Below are 20,636 nucleotides of genomic sequence, written 5' to 3' on the forward strand. Positions count from 1 at the left end.
TTCGCCTTCGCCGACTAAACTTTGGTTGCAACGAAATGATTTGGCTTTCATATTTTTGGTGTTGATCCGACTATACCACGAAGTAGAATAGTATTAATTTAAAGCATGCCTTTGTGAAAATAGCAGTGCGGTTTACACTACTGCATCTGCAGGTGCTAAGGATGGTCATAGAGATAGTATAGCAGATCACGATGGTGTCGATACCATCTTCTCTGCAGAAATATGTATCCCGGCAAGATTTTTCAAATATTAAGGCGTTTTTAGGAACTGCTTTTTTACTGTTGCTTCTTATGCCTTTGTTCTTTGTTTTTTCTTTTCTTTCAAAAAAAAAAGAGTTTATTATTAGCGCGGCCATAAATCCTGCTTTGTAGGCGTAGCAGTGTGGTATCAATCAAAAGTGAGTGACCATCCATCTTATCCGTGCAATGATCCAAAGCTGTTAAACTTACCTCTTGAATTTGATCCTCAGATATCAACATTTTGTTTGCAAAAGTTATCTCAAGGTTATGTCAAGCGACAGTGTAATGTTAATCCGACAAATGCAGAAACTTTGTATCTTCTTCTTCTTCACTTATGATATATGTTGTTGATGTTGTTTCGTAGTTATTGTTTATTTTAATTATTTGTTAATAATTTGCTATTGCCTATTTTTTCTAATCACTCGTGTACACTTTATTATTATTTATACTTGATTGACTAACATCACTGGGTGATGCTTTCAATTTGTTCGTATTTTTATTAAGTATTTCTTGCCGCACTGTTTGTAGTTTTATCCGCTTTTAATGGTCCAATGATGTTTCAATATCAAAGGTCTTTAATCGACTAAAAATAGAGAGACATACGCACAATCAACCAAATATTACGATGACGATGTCGACGGTACTCTCAGTGCGTTCAAAGAGCACATAAACACACACACAAACACAAATATTCACACGCTAAAGAGTGGTACGCACTTTCCATTCAGTACATAAAACACACATGCACACGACATTTATTTCTAATCGCATACAGTCTCAGACATACATACACACGCACTCGAAACGGACAAATTGAAAAACATTTATGGTTGACCTGAGTTCAAATATGGTGGTGTTAGTGTTATCGAATTGAAAACGTTGTTACTTTTTCTGTTAGAAATCGACGGCGGTAACGGCAAAACAAGCAGAAGACAAATGATATTAATGATCGTGCAACAACAACAACAGCAACCTCTCTTATAAAATAAGCGACACGCTAAACCTGCTTTTGAGTACAGAATAGATACGCTAACAACAACAACTCAGCGAACCAAACACACACGAAGAACAGAGAGGATTATAACGACGACGGCAGCAACAACAACGACGGCATCAATCATTCACAACAATAAGTTCTGTATATTAATCGTAGGGGAAATTTTTAGACCAATCAAAACCCGAATCCAGCCATAAAATAAAGCAGACATTTTTTCATAATCTGATCCAGTGATAAAATAAACGCGTTTATGCTACCTCTAACGTGGTGGCAAAAAGGTTGTGCTACCACTTTAGTTGTTGTTGTTTTCTTCCTTTGTTTCTAGTTACTCTGTCAGCCACGTAAGTAATAACCACCCGTCCGCTAATCCAGATAACTCTGTTCGGAGGATTTTTGAACCATTTTTAACCGTAATTATGTGCATATGCAGTATTCTTGGAAATCGAAATCATTATCTCGTTTGTCCAGTTTATTCATATTTTATTAGAGCCTACCTAAGTTTGTTTTTCTCGCTCGCTCGCTCGCTCACTCACTAACACACAAGTACCCGCCCGCCCATACACTCACTCCACTGCTGGATGCAATAAATGTGCTCGCTTTCAAACACATGTTGATGAATTTAAAACCGTGTTTGTTGAGTCCATTAATTGATGGTCATATATCCTATAGCGTTTTTATGTGTATGTGTATTAAATTCATGTTGCACATACACACTTATGCTCTTTTATATGGGTATTGGGTATTTTTATCCTAAACGATATGTTCAATAAAACGATATACGAGTATGCATATGCAGTGTATGTCATTTGTTCATATGACGATTAACGATTTCATATGAATTCAAGTATTCAGATTTCCATATGACTTGTCCCATGTTTCTTTTTTTTCTTCTTATTATTATTATTACAATTCTCAGTAATTCTGGTTTGTGTCATTTATTATGAGCTAAATGAAGAAAGGAATAACGTTAAATCGGAATATAAATTACATTGAAACGAGCATTTTCCTAATATCATCGACATACACACTCATCAGTACATTTTTTAAATGATATTTTTTTAATGAACATTTAAGTCGCATATTCAAACTTACAAAACTAAATCACCCCCTAATCTAAAGTACAGAGAAGTATTAAAATCAATATTTCGTATCCTTTATTCTGGAAGACACTAGCACATCCTTTACCCATATAGGGCATTACAGTATATTTCGTATCCTTTATTCTGGAAGACACTAGCACATCCTTTACCCATATAGGGCATTACAGTTTTAATTATTTCAGACGATATTGCTTTCCAGGATATTTTTCCTGTGGTTTTTGGTTAATTTTTGAGTTAATGAACTCCAACAAACTTTGCTTGTTCAGGCTGCAATTTGGTGCAAAATACATTAATAATCGATCAATAATTTCTAGGCTAGCTAACAAGTTTTTGCAACTTATAAACCCTCACGAATGATCGCGATGTGAATTAAAGACATTCCAGCGAGATAACGACACAAAACATACGCTAAATTTGGTTAAGCGTTCAATTCTCTGATATTAATCCAATCCAGAACTTGTTGCAGATCATAAACTCAACAATTAATCAAAAATGCCAAACCAATGAAGTTTTATTTGCAATAATAAATAATTGTATATCCTTTATATTTAAAAAATGTATAGTTGTCCTCCACAATAAAGAATATGTAACAAAATATGAATAGTTTTTTATGCTTTAAACTAGGGGGTGCTTTAGTTTTGTACGCCTGCATATCCGACTTAATATATATATATATATATACATATGTATATATATATATATATGTGTATATATATGTATATATATATATATATATTTTTTTTAATTTATAAAAAAATTATGTAAAGTTATAAATTAATTATATGAAAAATAAAAACAAATTGTATAACATTGTTTTCGTAAAAAATTATCATTTAAAAACCTGTACTAAGGGGTTTGGTTGGCCGATACTGTGCATGCATCTAATATCTCGTTTGCCTAGTTTTATGTTAAATTCTGCGATTGCCGATATTTTATCCGGTATTATAAGTAAATACTGCAGAATTCAATTATTTAATTTTTAGATGACAGCTTTTTATCAACTAAGAATCAAAGGTACAAGTAATTCGTTCGGCAATCGTGGCTAAAGAAGTAGACCAATACAAACAAGTTAATACAACAAATAACATAAATCTGAAAACAAATGTGAAATGTTTGTATGTAGCCATAACCTGTCATTAAAACATGATGTGAAAATCCAATTATTATTTAACAGTTTCGCAACATAACTGTAGACATATTGATTTCAAAATCAATTGATTTGTAACGAATTCTCAAATTCTTGAAGTTTAAAAAGGTTTACCGCCTAATCAAAAAATAATATTGAATTTTTACATTTAAACAATTTGAAAACAACCCATAGAAGACCGGCAGAGTCAACGTAGCAAAACGTAAGTATAGTCTGTATACTCGTTGTAATGTTGTAGTTTGCAAATTTCATATTGTTGTCGGTCCTTGTCGGTCAACAATAAATTTCGGCTCTACGACTACTCTGTAGATTTACAAACCCTACAAGTCCATATGTCTGTATCGGAACTAGTTTATATATATATATATATACATTTTACGTCTTCTTCTATATTAGATATACTTATTGGATTGATGTTGTTATCTCTTGTTTTGTATTTATTTTATAATTCGTAACATTTAGAACACTCACCACATTTATGTATGTTCATTTATAAACAGTAAGAAAAATAACAGTAATTATTAACAAAGCAAAGTTACAATTAAAAAAAAATATTTACGGAATATCCCGGGGAAATTCCATGTTATTGTTCATTGCCAGCTATTGAAATGCTTCAACTTCATTTTGAATAGGAAATCTTAATTTTAATAGTAATAATAACATTCAACAATTGCGAGGGAATTCCATAAATATTATGAAAAATATTGGAAATGCGATTGAAATTTAACATTTCCATTTCACTTCAATTCGCCCTATTATTAGAGATTATATATTTCAAACAATATTTTGTACCCAGTGTAATAAGCAATTCAGTAATTTCCGTTGATTTCAGAAGCAGTAAGACCGGACAATGGCATATATTTAAAAATAGTATACCAATGTCGGCATACAGTTCTTTGTTTCAGATAAAATTGAACATCAATAATGTATGTACATACTTATATTCTAAATTAACAACAGATTGAAATTAAATTACTCAGCATGGAAAACTCAACATAAACTGTAATTAAGGGATCCTATATATGTATATATCGACACATATATACATACATGCGAATGGATATTGGATTCTCATGGTTGTGTGGGGATACAAGACGTGAATACTCGCGCACATAATTACTCTGCACCAACAAAATATAAATAACAAATATAAAAATTGACATTGATTAATGAAAGTCAAAAATGTAAAAATAACTATGGCCACAAAAACAATACATCTTACAATGGACGTCTTTGGCTGGGTGAAGATCTCTTACGTAGTTCCCTCCCTTTGAGGGATTAAAATATGAAATTTCAATATACATAAACCTAACAGAACTGCTACAATTATATTTTTTGGTTTAATAAACGAAGTACTATGCAAAAAAAGCGTAATTATTTGCGTAACCGAAAATATTGTTTGTATTCAATAATCGGTTATTATTCAATATTATAAATAAAAGCGTTTCTTATAATGATTCATTTTGGCATTATTGGATTTCGAAATGTTTAAATCATACACGATGCATTTATTTTAAATGTTATTATTAGGAACTTGAAATTCAATAAACTAACACAATCCTCCAAAACCTGAAATGCAGCTTTTCTATCATATGTGGAAGGTCCACAGTTAAACTTAGTTTGATGATAAAAAAGTGAAAAGATTTTATATTTAATCACTTCATAGATGCCGTAAATTTATAAATATAGAATAATTTGTTTTATGGAAAATATTAAAACTATGAAAATGCACCCGATCAGAGCCTCCTGCAAACGACATTTTGTAAAACACATATTTACGTAATTTTGGCTAGGTCGAAATATTTGTATTGTGCTGAAGCCAACAACACATTTTCAATATTATGCTCAATGAAGCGCATCCATCTCATTATGGTATAGGTGCATCAGAAAATGCATTTCAAAAGTAAAATGTAACACAGACATCATTAGGCACCATAAATAGATTTTAAAACGTTGGTTATTGAATGCAGGAAATGTCATAAGATTACAGCTACAACTTTACAATCATTTGACATTATAGCCTCGTGTAAAAAACAATATTAAAACAATATTACAGCTATTTTGTATTATTGGGTATTGAAGAATCTCAGTGGGAAAATTTATTCAGTAAAGTTTTGTTCAAACAAAAAGCAATGGATATAAATGTCAACTCATGTATTTTTGAACAATTTTGAAATTTTGTACAAAATGCTGCCTTTATATGTTTTGTGCTCTTAATGTTTCAAGAAGAATAATCTCTCTTATTCTCACTGACTCTTACTGAGTAATCATTACTCGAAAAATGCGCAGACAGACCAAATATTGTCACTATTAATGCTATGTTCTGACGGGCATTCGAACAACGTAGTTCGCTCTCAGAATTACGTACATGAATTAACCCGTTCATACAACACTATTTTAAATTCATGTCATCAGAGTTTTTTATTTCAATTTTTTTGTTTCTAGTTTTACACCAAAATTGTAACATATATTTGCGTGAATCATATATGGATCTAAATAGAAAATATAATTATCTTTCTCCTGACTATAGTATGAACCCATATCTATTTACTTTTAATTCATGTTTTCCATTTTTTTCTGAAAGTATTGTTTTTTGAGTATATTTTCATTTATTCTCAATTGAAATGTCACATAAAAAAATTGGAGAATTTTTTGTTTGGGTTTCCCCAAATTGGTTTCTCGTTTTGTACGCTAATTAGAACCAAAGGGAAAGAAATACGTATTGCATTTTGTAGATTACAAAATTTACTTCCTTCTGCATATATAAAAAAAATAGAATTTTTTTTATTTTCATTCATCATTTTCAATTTTACTGAAAAAGTTTGAAAATTTCACAAATATTTTCATGCTGTCAAAATTAATTTATTTTCGATAAATTCTCTCAATTGTTAGGGTTGGGACAAATATCTTGGTTATTCGGAGAGTGATTCAAATTGAACAACGTACAAAAGTCGGTGTTCGCTCCGACAATTTTGTATGGGGAACTAAGTAATTACTTCATAATTAAGGGTCGAACAACGAATGAGAGAGCGAACGACGCCCGTCTGTACATGACATAAGTTCATCATTTAAAAACATGGCACAGTTTTACATATCTATAACAAAACCATAGTTGTAATTTACAGAGGCATCGATATAATTATCAATTTGTATACAAATTATTCTAATATGCCCAAATGTCAACGCTTTAAATATTGTTGAGCGTCTTCAAAAAGTGCAAAATACATTTAATGATATTTTCCGCACAACAACCTTTGACAGAAAATGTAAATACAGGGTAAGCCAGCTGAAGTCTTCATTGACTATCAAAATTTATTCTTTTGAAACAACAAATATTTTTACTATAATAACGTTTTTGAGAAAAATATTTTGAGTTTTATCTTTGTTGTATTAGTTCGGCTGTAGGCTTTTTAAAAGTAAAAATCGTTTTTAATTTTGATTTTTAATATTTATTGTTTCCAATATTTCGATTGGATTCTCAATCATCCTCAGGGAATTGAAGAAAGTTATGTTGTCTTTAAGTCAACGTTCTTACTTCAACTTTTTGTTTGAAGTTTTTATCCTGGTTGGTATTTCGCGACTAAAAAGTTGACAACAAAAGAAGACAAAGACATGAATTCGCCACCTGGTAAACCTTATTTATAGGGCATGATATAGGGTTGTGTATTTCTTGCAATTCGACTTAATGTCCGACATGTGCCCGCTTTATGTCAAAATTATTATGTTGGCATATTTTTGTTTAATAAATTTTGAATACCATAAAAAAAGGCGAAAATAAAATTGAAGGTTTTTCATCTCTAATATTGTTTTACAATACCATAAATATTATTTCTTTGTTTGCAATCGAATACTTTTAAACCTTTTATGATGATTTAGTATGATTTAGGTCTAGGTTTGTCCATTCCGGAAAATCATGGTACTGTCGATCAATAAGTTGTTAGTTCGATCACAAAGACAAAATAGTATATTAAAAATAATAGTCAATAATATGAAGAAGACAAACATGGAAACACATCTTTCAATATTCTCCCAATTTGAAAATAGTCAATGCTGTACGATGAGAATGAGTTGATGCCAAATGGCTTTAGGCCCCATTCGAACATCATTAAGTTTTTCATATGTAGAGCAGGGCGTAAGAGTGTATATGGTCCTATGTTCGTGTGAATAATTTTCATTATCTTCCGTCCACCATTAGACGCGTACTCGTACACACACACACCCATACCAAATGTGGATACATACATACAAACATGTGAGTAAATATTAAAAGATGAAATACGAATAATTAATTATTCGGTAACGCCTTCTAAAATACGTTGTTTGTGATCTACATACAAATGTATTTTAACGTTTCAATGTATCCACGTATATCGAAATACATACATAAACACAGGTATACTAAGTGTAGCAAATATGATGTTATTTTTATTTAAATTATTTTTTGGCCAAAAGATCGATGTTGTCATTGTTGACGACAGCGTTTGTTTCAATTCGGCAGTTCTAGAGAAAATATTTCTCTATGAAAAGAATGGAAAATAAATAAATTAAAAAATTTAACAAATTAAACAATATTTTTTAAATAAAACAACATTGTTTTTAACTAATTTTAAAAAACTCTCAAAAGTTTTCTATTTAGATTATAATTTTCATTACCCATAGTACCATATGCCATTTTACAGTTAAGCCAGTAAGCTTCTTATAAGGAAAGATATAAGTCAAAAAATAATATAGATTATTTACCAAGACCACTATGGAAAATATTCGAGTTCCAATTGTATTTTCTCTATAAGAAATAAATAGTTTGACGGAATACAGTCCATTGGATAACGTCTGTACATCTATTAGCTATACGCTGTTAAAAGTAAAGTAAACGTTTAACCGCAAAACACAGGCCAACGGCAATAGACTTAATAGAACAGTGGTTATCCTTCACAAATAGCACATATAAACTGGCCAATTCAATGCAATGTGGTATTCTTTGCAAAGGCTTACGAGACGAATTTACGTTAATTACCATCAACTTGATTACTTTCATCCTTAAAACGATGTAAACGAAGCTAGTTGAATGGTGGTGGATCGGTTTGTTGGATTTTTATATCCGTAGGCTGCTGTGGTTCACACTATTTATGGGTTGTATTTTTTTTAGTTAGATGTGGAAAGTTCCACTGTGAATTGCAACATAATTGAATTCGCCACAAATAATTTGCGTAGAGAATAAAAGGAATCGTCTTAGCGTGGTTGATGGGAAATTAGAAAAGCATATAATTGAGCCTGAGAGCAACCCAATTTGAAATAGAAATAACAGATGAACAGAATGAATTAAGTAGTTTGCCAACGTCTGAATATTCAAAACAACCACTTGCTGTTTGATATGTTTCAAATATGTCTTAATATAGCATATCAACAGGATGTTAAAAATAAAACGTATTATTTGCAGGAATTCACACCCCTTCTAGTATTTTTGGCAAAGTTACCATAGTGAAGGCAGCTTAACCAAAAACACCACGATTTAAAACATCGAATGTTGTAATTTCCGCTCTAAAAATAACTGATAACGGACAAATTGTATTTCTGTGATGCAACTCAACAAAAACAAGAAATTAAAAAATTTAGTCTTCATCTTCAATTTTAGAAAATGGTCGCCAAGGAATCATTGATTTTTTAAATACTTCCGGGTTTTTCGTGTATTTTATTGAAATATTGCTAATGATGCTGATGACAGAATTTCTTTAATTATGAACAAACGGCAAACAGACCGACCACATGGGTTTCACTTACCTGACGAACTTGTTTATACTGCTCTTCGAAACTCCAACCATTGTTTTGTTGCGACGAATTCGATGTTTCACTGGATGTTGAGGAATTTGAGGCAGGATTCGCTAAACGAAGGGACACAAGATAAAAAAATAAAAAACACACATTTTGTTAATTAGAAGGGTAGCTTCCAACGGGGTGCCTTAAACAAGTTAGATGAACTGATGAATAGAATTATTTCTTTAAAATCTGGGAATTTTAATGTTTCGTTTACTTACCGTCTTTTGGATTTGGTGCTGTAGGCGAGGTAAAGGAAAAGTTGGAATTGTTGTGGTTTCCATTCGAAAATGGCCCAGCTGCAGCAGACGTTGGAGCTGTCGGTGTACTTGCACTCAAATGGGAGCCTAGGTTATTGTTGGCCTGTGCTGCCAATGTCTGGGCGGCATGTGTAAAGGATGCCATTGTTGTGGGTGGCAGTGAAAACGCTGTATTTATTGGCGACGATAAAACATTTGCCCCAAAAGCTGCCGCGTGTGCAGCCGCGTATTCCTGATCCTAATGTGTGAAGAAGTCGTTATTTTATAGGTTTTCATTACATAAACAAAAATACAATCAGGTCCTACCATTAAGCCCACTTTCATGTCACGGACTTGCATTTTAAGCTTCTCCAATACGTCATTGTGCTGTAGACTGGGTATTCCATGCAAACCACCCATACCCATAATATTGTTGAGAGCATTTAGAGGATGATTTGCTGGGAACTGGTGATGGTGATGGCTATAGACGTGAAGAAATTTAAAGCGTTTACATAAACCGAAACCAACAAAAATGAGATTACAACAAGAAAAAGACAAACCTCATTTGCATATCGCTGGCGTGTTCATGCCCACTGATGTCACCACCACCATTGCTAGTCATGGACGCATTTAGGCGAGAACTAACTCTAGCCATGTGGTCTCCTTCGTCGGAATCGCAATCGCGTAGTTCATCATCCGAGTGGAGTTCGTGTGACTGCAAGAGAGAAGCAAACAAAGAAACAAATTGTAATTTCATTGGAGAAGTGCAAACCATAAGACATTTTAATTTTCCGCATGTACAGAGACAAGCAGTGCGCTTTGACCAATATTTGCTTAGAATCAACAAGCCAAGAGAAATTATTACAAATAAATAAAATAATTTTGTGGGAAAAATAAAAATGTCAATCTCTTCGTAGATTAAACCAAATTAAAACCAAAACATTGATTGTGAATAATAGAATTTAAAATTAAATCCGACCCTAACGTGTTAACCACAATATCTAGTTTAATGTCCGTTGCCCTTAGTTTAGATAATGAGAACAGTTTTGCAACATCATTTCCTGGCCGTTGAACTTTGTTGTTAATTCGTAAAGCCCCAATATCGCCGTTCATTCATGCGGATAGTTCGGCGAGCAAAGCAGAAAAGCTAGCAGTCGGCTATTCATTCATTCATTCATTCATTAAATCGATCGAACCAATGATCGATTGGTCGCTTACAAATGTCGATGTTATTGTCTTTCCCCTTGCCTCAGTGGATTAGCCTTTGCCGCGAAATGTTTGTTGGCCCACTGTTCCATTCATCCCTCTATCCATTTGGACTAAAATATGAATGAAAATATGATAAATGATTTCGTCGAACCACATTTGGTGGATTTTGCTATATTTTTTTCTCAAAGCCAATTCACGATTGTGAATGTTTAAGACGATACACAAACACACTCACACATCCACATACACTCTGAAACAATCGACTCTGATGATATTTATCATCTGCAGGGCATGAGAATGCTTTTGATTTAATTGAAGACAACACCATTAAAAAACATGCTATGACCCGTGGTCATTTTTAATCACACAAATATACATATCTACAAATAAATTTACCTATGCTCATATTAGTTAGGAATGTTTTAAATGATCTGAACACAAATATACACACACAATTATGATCAGTCCATGAGCGTTTGCGTCTTATAAATCTGCTCAACTATTTAATTATGATGAACGTGTTTTTATTGTGCTATATTAATGGTTTGTCGATGATTGTATCAGATTTTTCCTAATAAGAATCGATTCCATCTACGGTCGATAACGGGCCCAGGCAAGCAGACATCATTAGCGATAGCAGTTTATCGTGTTTATCTAACAACAAAAATAATTTGTCAAATATTTAATTGAACTCTTTTTTCGTGTTTACAAGTTAACTGACAAAAGCTCTACTGAACTCTTCGTGAATTTATGCTAATGGGGTTTTCGTTATTGGTCTTTTTTATTTTTTGTGCTATTGGCCACGTTAATGGAGTCAATGAACAATATAACAAGTTCATTATTATTGCTGATAAAGAGAATAGTGAATGATATTGATTTTGAACATTTGCAGTAAAAATGTGATTTTCGTGTAATTCAAGGAAGCCTATGTATTAGTACAATAAATATTGCATAAACAAAAACACTTGAAATATAAACATTATAGACAAAAAATTGTAATTGATTAAAAATATACTTCAGACATCACAACGTCTGCTGTTGTTGACATTTTTGATATCGAGATTTTCTAAGTCGCAGCTTACACATACAATTTTTGTTAGCAAATCTGATGAATTCTACGGATTTCTTAGGAGAAGGAGGTAAGAAGAATGAAAGGGAGAATAAATTCAAGAAAAAGGGTCGTAAAAAGTAGCAGGGGAGTTGCATGGACGAATGTATGTAACAATTTCATGTGTATAATTATTATGTTGATTTGTATTTATTATGCTGGTATTTATGCCCTATAAACATTAAAAATATAACATTTTCACATTATTCGTGAAACATTACGATAGTGGTTAGTAAAATTAGTAAAAATTCAATACAAATTCTAACAATTATCATTTTATAATTCATTGAAAAACTCATTAGGTAAATTCCCCATTCTTTTTTATCAAAAGTAAATAACTTGAAAATATTCTACCTGTTAAAATATTGATATTGATGTGTGTCGATGTTCAAATGCAATAAACCTAACAAAAGTAATTACAATATAATGTCATTTTTGTTGTTTTATGCATGTAGCTGTCACTTCGCTGAAACGTTATGCAGTTCTACAAATGTAAAGATAAACAAGAATACACACATACAATATATGTACGTATTATAGGTACATTACAAACTATTCCGATATAATTCCGATGATGGCGATACGGCTGCAATGCACGCCACAAACCGCGAATAGCCAAAACGCGGGTACTATGCGAAAATAACGTTTGAATATTTCCGAGGAAGTTTGTGTACAGCACTGTACTGTACATTGAATAGTAAAGTTTGCCCTGATATCGTGGATCGCTTTGCAAATGGTGGCTTCTTTGTTAAGTGGTTGGGCTTTATTGGCACAGTGGCAAAAATGAGAAGTTGGCGTCTCCTTCGCTCTTATCACTGCGCTACCTGCAATTTATATGTTTTGTTTTTTTAAAATACAAAACAAATGTCAATCATTTAATGCACATAAAACCCCCGCTATTGTCTTTATCTTATTGCATGTATGCCAGTGCACACAAACCCACAGCCATCAGCGAGCCCACCAGCGAACACATACACAACATATTTAATGGTGCATGTATGTACATGTGTTGTTACAAATGTAGTTGTGTCTAACAACGTGCTACGCCTGTAAAAATTGTTTGATAAAAACTCAATTAAATTTTTCCATTATCGGAATATAATTCATTGTAATTGTTGTGCATTTTGAGCACAATCATAAAACAAGAAGCAAATACGAAAACGGCTCGATTGATAGTAGGAAAATAGTCGTTGACAATGAAAATATTTATCTAGTCACCAACATATCCATTACAATGAGGAACTAATTGCTTATTTAAGTGGTCTTAGCGATTATTACAATTCAATGATTGAATTTTAATATTTATAAACTGGAAATAGTGTGCCATTTTTCCATTAAGTTCGGACACAATAAAAAAAAATCACCTACCAGAAATACTAGAAAATTTGGATCGGTATTCAAAAGAAATGTACATATGAATGGATATTTAAGGGAACACATTATTAGTTTTCGAGTTATCGTGCCCGTCATTCGCAAAAGAGAAAAACGGGTTTAAAGTTTGAGAAGCCCTTTAGCCTTCACTTGATGCTGACACAATAAATCGGCTATATCTTCAAGGGTTCTTGAGATTTTCACTTGAAATTTTGTAGGGACATTCTTGATTCGAATTAAATAAAAAAATGTTAACCACGAGAATTGGGGGGGGTCCCCTTTAGTTGTCTTGCAAACTAGGCATTAAAAGTTTATTTGGATGCATGATGTAAGCATATTAATTAAAAAGTCTACATCTACCATTGAATAATGCTGAATTTTAGGCGTTTTGTTACAGCGCCCTATCACAAATTTCTATTTTTGATTCGGGAAGATTTGGAATATATTATATGTATGTAGCATGCATAGCTTTGCAAGTAAATATTTTGTGAGATCATGTTTCTAAAATCCTATTTTTTGGGTCCAATATATTTTTATTTCCGGAATATATACATTGATTGGTACATAAGAATCAGTACTTCCATTTTTAAATATATATAAAGCAAAATAATTCCATTTCAAATTTATTTCCTATTTACAGTACCGCACAATTTAAAATTCAAATTATCATTAGCAAAAAAATAAATAAAATAAAATTTTTTATATCATATAGATATATTTAAATTTATTCTTAAGTCTTGAATACTAATGGAAAGAAGTATAACAAAATAATAATAAAACGGAATGTTTTCATATTTCATAAAGTAAACATTATATATTGAAGCTACTGATCGATATAATAAGTTGGGTTATTTGAAATGTTTTCTTATACTCAAAATTGAAACACCATTAACTTCTGTGCTCATCAGCCAAATAATGGTTCTAAAAAAAATTTGACGGAATATTAAAACTTAGCCATCATACCCAAATGTTGTTCTATCATTGGTTGTTCGACCCTTAACTAGTTCCCCATGCAGTTTTTCAGATACATATTTAAATCAATAGGGGATGTACGATATTATTTTGATGTACGATACGATATAATGTTTCGGTATAAAACTAAAAGTGGAAAATAATAACTGACGTGAGTAAAGAATAGTGTTAATTCATGTACGTAATTCTGAGAGCGAACAACGTTGTTCAAATTATATTAATTGTTCCAGAATTGCAAGAATCTACTAAATTGCACTATAGCTATCAAAGTAAAAATACAGTTCATTCTAGCAGGTTCTGCAGAGGCATAATATAAACTATTAAATCTGAAACTTATACGCTAATAAACTATGCTCGCACAATCATATAGTAGAATTCAATAACTGAACATAACAACAAATTGAGGGCGTGAATATCTTTTTATTATAATCCATTTGTCATGGTTAGAAGAATGAAAAAAGGAATTGCTTTTCCGGGCTGTAATCCGTTTATCATGTGACTACCGCATGCATTGATTTGAGCCTTTTGTGACCATTTATTTCCTAACGAGTTTTGTCGTCGGCCGAGAAATCCACTTCTGGTGTCATCTTCTATTCCTCGATGGACAAACAATACTCATTGACAACTGCGAAAAATAGGCGCAGCATGTTCAACTGGATTAGGATACCCAGGCTCAACATGCGCACACAGACGCTAGATTAAGAGTATTGTCACACAACGAGTAGCTACTCGAACTTAAAACAAATCCACCACTTCAGTTCCTGGAATTCTGGTCCTTAATCAGTTTGACACAATAACAACATTACAGAAATCCATCGATGACACATATTTAGTTTGTGTTTAGTAGGTACGAAAATTATACTAACACATCATCGGATCCTGTGCTCGTCTCTCTCGCCGTTCACAGTAATCATCAAATTATTATGAGTGTGTGTTTTCCAGATTATGGGCGCATGCGCGCAACATTTGACACTCGAAATCACCCAGGCTACCAGGGTATTTTTGTGGTGCACATACGTGACATATGGTACCTAAATATTATACATAAATACATACATACTCTTATATACATACAAATTTATGTGTTTTTATTTTATGTTTATGATTTCCCGACAAATTATTTTCGAAAATCCACTTAGTTGCCAAGCATACAGACATATGTATGCATGTATGGCATCCACGACGCAGAATGCATACATGTATATAAAGATGTTGCAGAGGTCTTATAATATACATTGTATTGTATGTATTATACGATTATTAATAATTGCATATATAACAAATTATAATTGCTGTTATTCTCGAATCGATTTAAAAATCGGTGCTTGTAAAACTACAAAACCTAAATCTAAATTTCGGTCGGCTATCACCATATGACAGGACCATCATCGTCATATTGTATTTATGTATTTGAAATCATTGAAAATTTTCTATTTCAAATTTTTTAACATAGTCAACGTTGAAAATGCTTAAATAGGGAACATACAATAATTGTTTTGACATGGTACATTAAGCTAGTGTTGCACTTGTATTAAAATTAATATAATTGTACTTAGATAAGTAAATTTACGGAAACAAGTACAGTATTTAAGTTCTTAGCTTAAATACTCAAGTAATGACTACGCATATAGATAATGCAGACACTGCAAAAATTCGCGTGGGTTGCCAAGACAAAATCTTCGCAGAAAAGGCAGTCTCAATTTTGAAAAATCATAAGTTCCATATTAAGGGTCGTACCTAAATTCATGCGTACGATTTTATTCGCCTCAAAAGTTAAATAAATGTATTTCAATAAATGTTGCCCAAATACGCATTGCGTATCAAAACACAAAATTGAAGTTGTGTAAAAAATATTTCAATTTCAAAACATTCGCACAATTCGCAGAGTTTTTCCATTATTTGCAATGATGTCTATTTGAGGTTGCGTTCTTTTGAGGCTTTTATCTCCAAATATAAATTCCGGCATGTATGTCAAAAGATAAAACAAAAAAAGGTTTATTTAACCTTAATGATTTATTTAAAATTTTATTTTGCCACCGAAAGTCGTGTAAGTAACCGCTGAAATTAGGCATTGAAAAACATTTTTTGTAGCGTATGTGGAGGTCAGCAAATTTCTTCTTGTGGTATTTTGGTTATGATTCCGAAAAATATAGACAAAAACGACGCACAAGGACTCGAGATAGAAGGTGAATACACCTAGGTCTGTTTTTACACGATCTTTTTGTACACGGTTTTGATATAACACGGTTTGAAAATTGAATATTTTTAATTTTTTTACACGATTTTATTCAATTTAGCACGATTTGAAATTTTATGTACTTAAATTTATTTGTCAAATTTAATTTTTGCGAAGTATGTTCATATCACAAAAAAGTATTTATGAAAGAAAACAGTCTGAAACCATCGATAGTATCGATAGTTGGCGAACACAAGCTTAAAGATTTAAGTGAATTCCCCTTTAGCGCGTACAAACAATTTTTACTGGTCAATGCAAATGTGAATAGCACTAATTTAGGGGAATTCCCTTTATGTATAAGATCAATGTCTTTTTGTACACAGTTTACACGGCTTCTGCCTAACAGAGTAACTGCAAGGAGATCAGCAAAAAATCCAACACGCTATAACTCAAAAACAATGGTGGGTTTGTCCTTCTAGACTGTTAATGTATTCGCCTTCAAGAGCCTTCATTTCCAAAAGGAGTTTTCCACCCCCACACTATTCACTTTCCACTTTGTAATTAACAATAACTAATGGGTTATATATATATATATATATTCAATTAAACTCTCATTAATCACAGTGCCTTCTTAATCGCCATATAAAACAAACGATTAACAACCACAACAACAAAATAAATAATTTAAATGATTAAAATATATTATTGAAATTCGACATTTTCAATGTATCCGTAATTCATCAAATATTCGGTTTGTAAATAATAATAGCGAATTATGAATTTTAATTCAACTATGACATATTGACAAATGTTTGCAAGCAATTCCTAAGCATGAAGCAAACACTCAAAATAAAAAAGCAACAACAACACGCGAACAGAACAATGGTGGAAATGCAGGATTTTGCAGTTGTATTGCTATACATCGCAAGCCATGCAAGCGAACACCACCTCTCTTTTCACTGCCACGTTGGATTATTCCCAGTTGTGCCTCTGATCATGCCACAAACAAAACGATATTGCAAGCGTTGCAATATTATGGTGGCGGCGAAATAGTGCTGTTTTATTTTTATGCGCTTTTATTAACCACGCCCATGGCCATTAATTTTGATGCATATGTACGCATACAGGCACATAATGTACACGTTCTTCGTATATGTGTCCGACTGAATACATACATGCCTGCACAAATCACACAATTGATAATTGGTTTTTTAATGATTCCGTTTTAGCAGCTGATTCTTTTTTTCAACATTTTCGATTCGCCTTTTTCTTTGACGGTTTTATTAACATTTTTATTCGCTCGTTTATTTTGAAAAATTGAAAGAACGACATATATGCATATATGCATGCGTGTATATATATATATATATATACAGTGATGGACACAGCACAGTATATATATGAGTATTTCAAACAAAAAATGTAGGGCTGATCAAAAAAGTTTACCACCGGTCATGTTTTAATTATGTGACCATCACTGTATATATGGGCAATATTGCCAATTTTTTAATATTCCATTTTCAAAAAATCAGCTTTTTTATTTTTGTGGCACATCAATGATTTTTGGTACACATATAGAGAAAAATGTTCTGACTCCGAGACCGTTCGCGATCAAATTTTTGGTTGATGCGCGCAAAAGTTATCGAGATTTTAATTATGTGCATAAGAAAAAAATCTTAAAATTACGCCGTTTATTATATTGACCAAAAACGTTGATATATATCTTCCTCCGTAAAATAAGAATATGAATATATTATAATAATCACGATAAAGTTGCACATATTCGCGAAATATGAGAAAAATAAAAACATATAGCAGATTACAACAATATTTTCATTATATTAATGACATACACACACCTAAAAATTAATTTAAAAATATCTACATAATCTAAACACCATGATGAATCAAATGATATCAAAATCACACAAGTCCGTGTAGCGGTTTCTAAATCACAGCGACAACAAAACAAGATATTGAGGAAAAATATTTGTTTTTGGTTCGAAAAAATAATGTCATCAAATTTATTTTTATACCCTACACAACTATGTTGTCAGGGTATTATAGCTTTGTGCAGCCCCAAATGTTTGTAACGCCGCGAAATATTGGTCCTAGACCCACCTTTAAGTATACCGATCGTCATATCTCGACTAGCTGAGTCGATCTAGACATGTGTGTCCGTCCGTCCGTCCGTCCGTCCGTCCGTCCGTCTGTCCATTATAATTTGTAAACACGATACAGGCCACAGTTATGGACCAATCTTCACGAAATTTTGCATGTAGGATGGGTTCTGGCCAATGAAGACCCCTATTGTTTTTGGAAAAGATCGGTTAATATTTAGGGGATGAAATGGACCAAATACTAAATTTTTGTCGGTTTTTCTGGTCGCTCCAGAGGCCGCAATTATGGCCCAAACACCGCGAATTTTTGCATGGAGAAGGGGATCGGGTCAGAGAATAAGCGTGCATGTTTTGATAAAGATCGGTCAATATTTAGCGGGTCAAATGGACCCTGACTTTTGTGTGAAAAATGACAAAATTTGTATTCTATGGCATATATATTTACTCCTGGAGGATGTAGACCCTAGGAGTTGATAACATATCCAAGAGGAGTGGTTGACCTTTAAATTGATACCAAATATAGTGATGTATCTACTCAGATGTGGGAGTTACAGTCAAATATTTACATGTGCTTACGTATTCAGATATTATTTAGTAATCCATTACCACATTAAAGGGAGAAATATCGCGCTGATGGCTTTGACATTTTTCATGAAGTTCCAGTTATGGTCAAAAACAACGCCTACAATTTTCGGTGATGATCAGATTAAAATTTTGGGATGAAATGGACCGAAAACATAATTTTTTGTGTGTTTTCGAGTAGAGTATAATCCGAAAATCACAACACACCCACCGTGAAGGTAATCTGGACAAGTAATTAGAAGGACTGTTCAAGAGGGGGCTGTACAAGAGGGGGAAAATATCAGGAAATATTACTCAGACTCGGAATAAACATCCTCAGAAAGTTAGAGTTCGTGGTAGTTGTGTAGGGTATCGTATGGTCGGCCCCGTCCGACTATACTGCTCCGCTCACTGGTTTAATTTTTTACAAGAAATTTCTGAAAAAAAATGTTGGGATTATTCTGCTTTTTTACCCGAATTTCGCCGAAAAATTGACATATATAATAATAATCACTTTTTGTGTATAAGTATACCCCTTGCGGATTATATCAAGACCCTTCCGATAAATCTTAGAATTCTATAAATAGGAATAAAACTTAAAATAAAATAATATTATGAAATATACATTTTAAATTGCGTGTAAATCGCGTAATTCTCAAAATCATTTGATGCGCATGCGGTTTCCAGGAAGTACTGAAGTTTATCTTCCAATCCATATATATTTTGCGAAATTTCATTTGACGGCTAAGATGTGCCACACGTTACATTGAAGTACCCAAAAAATCATAAAACGCGAATAATTTCAGAAAACTCCATATGCCATTAACGCGCATCCGATTTCGGTGTGCACCCTAAAAAAATACATCGATCTATACCATTTCAATGTGGTCCATTAAGAACCATGGATGTGCCAGCAAAATCTATTTTTGAGAAAAATTGCGTACATCTCTCTTTCGGCTGAAGTTTTTAAAGTTCTCTTTTCGAAAAAGATCAAAATCCGTATGAGGTCATTTATTGAAGCGGAAATGATACACAGAAAACACAAAAAAATCCGCCATATTTTCAAAAACATTTTTTGCCAAATTTCGTGTTTTTGGAAGGCCAGTTCCCGCCGTTCTAGTAGATGGATTTTCACGAAGAAGATTTTATATCATCCGAAACTTAAAAACCTTATTGATCGCGGGTACCCATATCATTCAGTTGACAGATCTAAAAATTTGGCCCCAAAAATAGGTTTTTTAGAAATTTGATCGCACAAATTTCGCACCTTCGGATGAGTATTACTCTGAAGCTGTGCATACTACATACACAAAATACATATCAAATTACGCAGATTCGCGACTACAATAATCTTATAATCGATTTTTATAAATACCTGTTTGCGTATTAAAGCTAGAAGTTAAATTCAAAAAACACTCAAAATCGAGCTTCAAAATGTCAGCATCATTTAAAGGTAGATGCAGTGAAAATTTTGAAAAATGATACATAAGGGGCGTAGTCCCCATTTTTTTGGCTTCTAGTTTTATTTTGACACGAAGACCGTGCAATGAGAGGCTTAGTCACAAATCGACAGAGAACATAAAAAA

At 32.6% G+C, this 20,636-nt stretch overlaps 1 protein-coding gene across 1 annotated transcript in view; it reads right to left on the reverse strand.

Annotated features, from left to right (window-relative positions):
* LOC133323567 (protein dead ringer) overlaps positions 1-20,636 on the reverse strand; it is a 42,664-nt gene that overhangs the window by 11,610 nt on the left and 10,418 nt on the right. The window contains exons 2-5 of the mRNA XM_061532482.1: positions 10,094-10,248; positions 9,861-10,014; positions 9,516-9,792; positions 9,262-9,362 (exon numbers count right to left, since the gene is read on the reverse strand). Of these exons, the coding sequence (XP_061388466.1) occupies positions 9,262-9,362; positions 9,516-9,792; positions 9,861-10,014; positions 10,094-10,248 (687 nt within the window). The remainder of the gene's footprint in view (positions 1-9,261; positions 9,363-9,515; positions 9,793-9,860; positions 10,015-10,093; positions 10,249-20,636) is intronic.

The sequence above is a fragment of the Musca vetustissima genome, unplaced genomic scaffold, assembly GCF_032173495.1.
Source record: "Musca vetustissima isolate MV318-11 ecotype Yass unplaced genomic scaffold, APGP_CSIRO_Mvet_v1 utg19604, whole genome shotgun sequence".
Classification (NCBI taxonomy): domain Eukaryota; kingdom Metazoa; phylum Arthropoda; class Insecta; order Diptera; family Muscidae; genus Musca; species Musca vetustissima.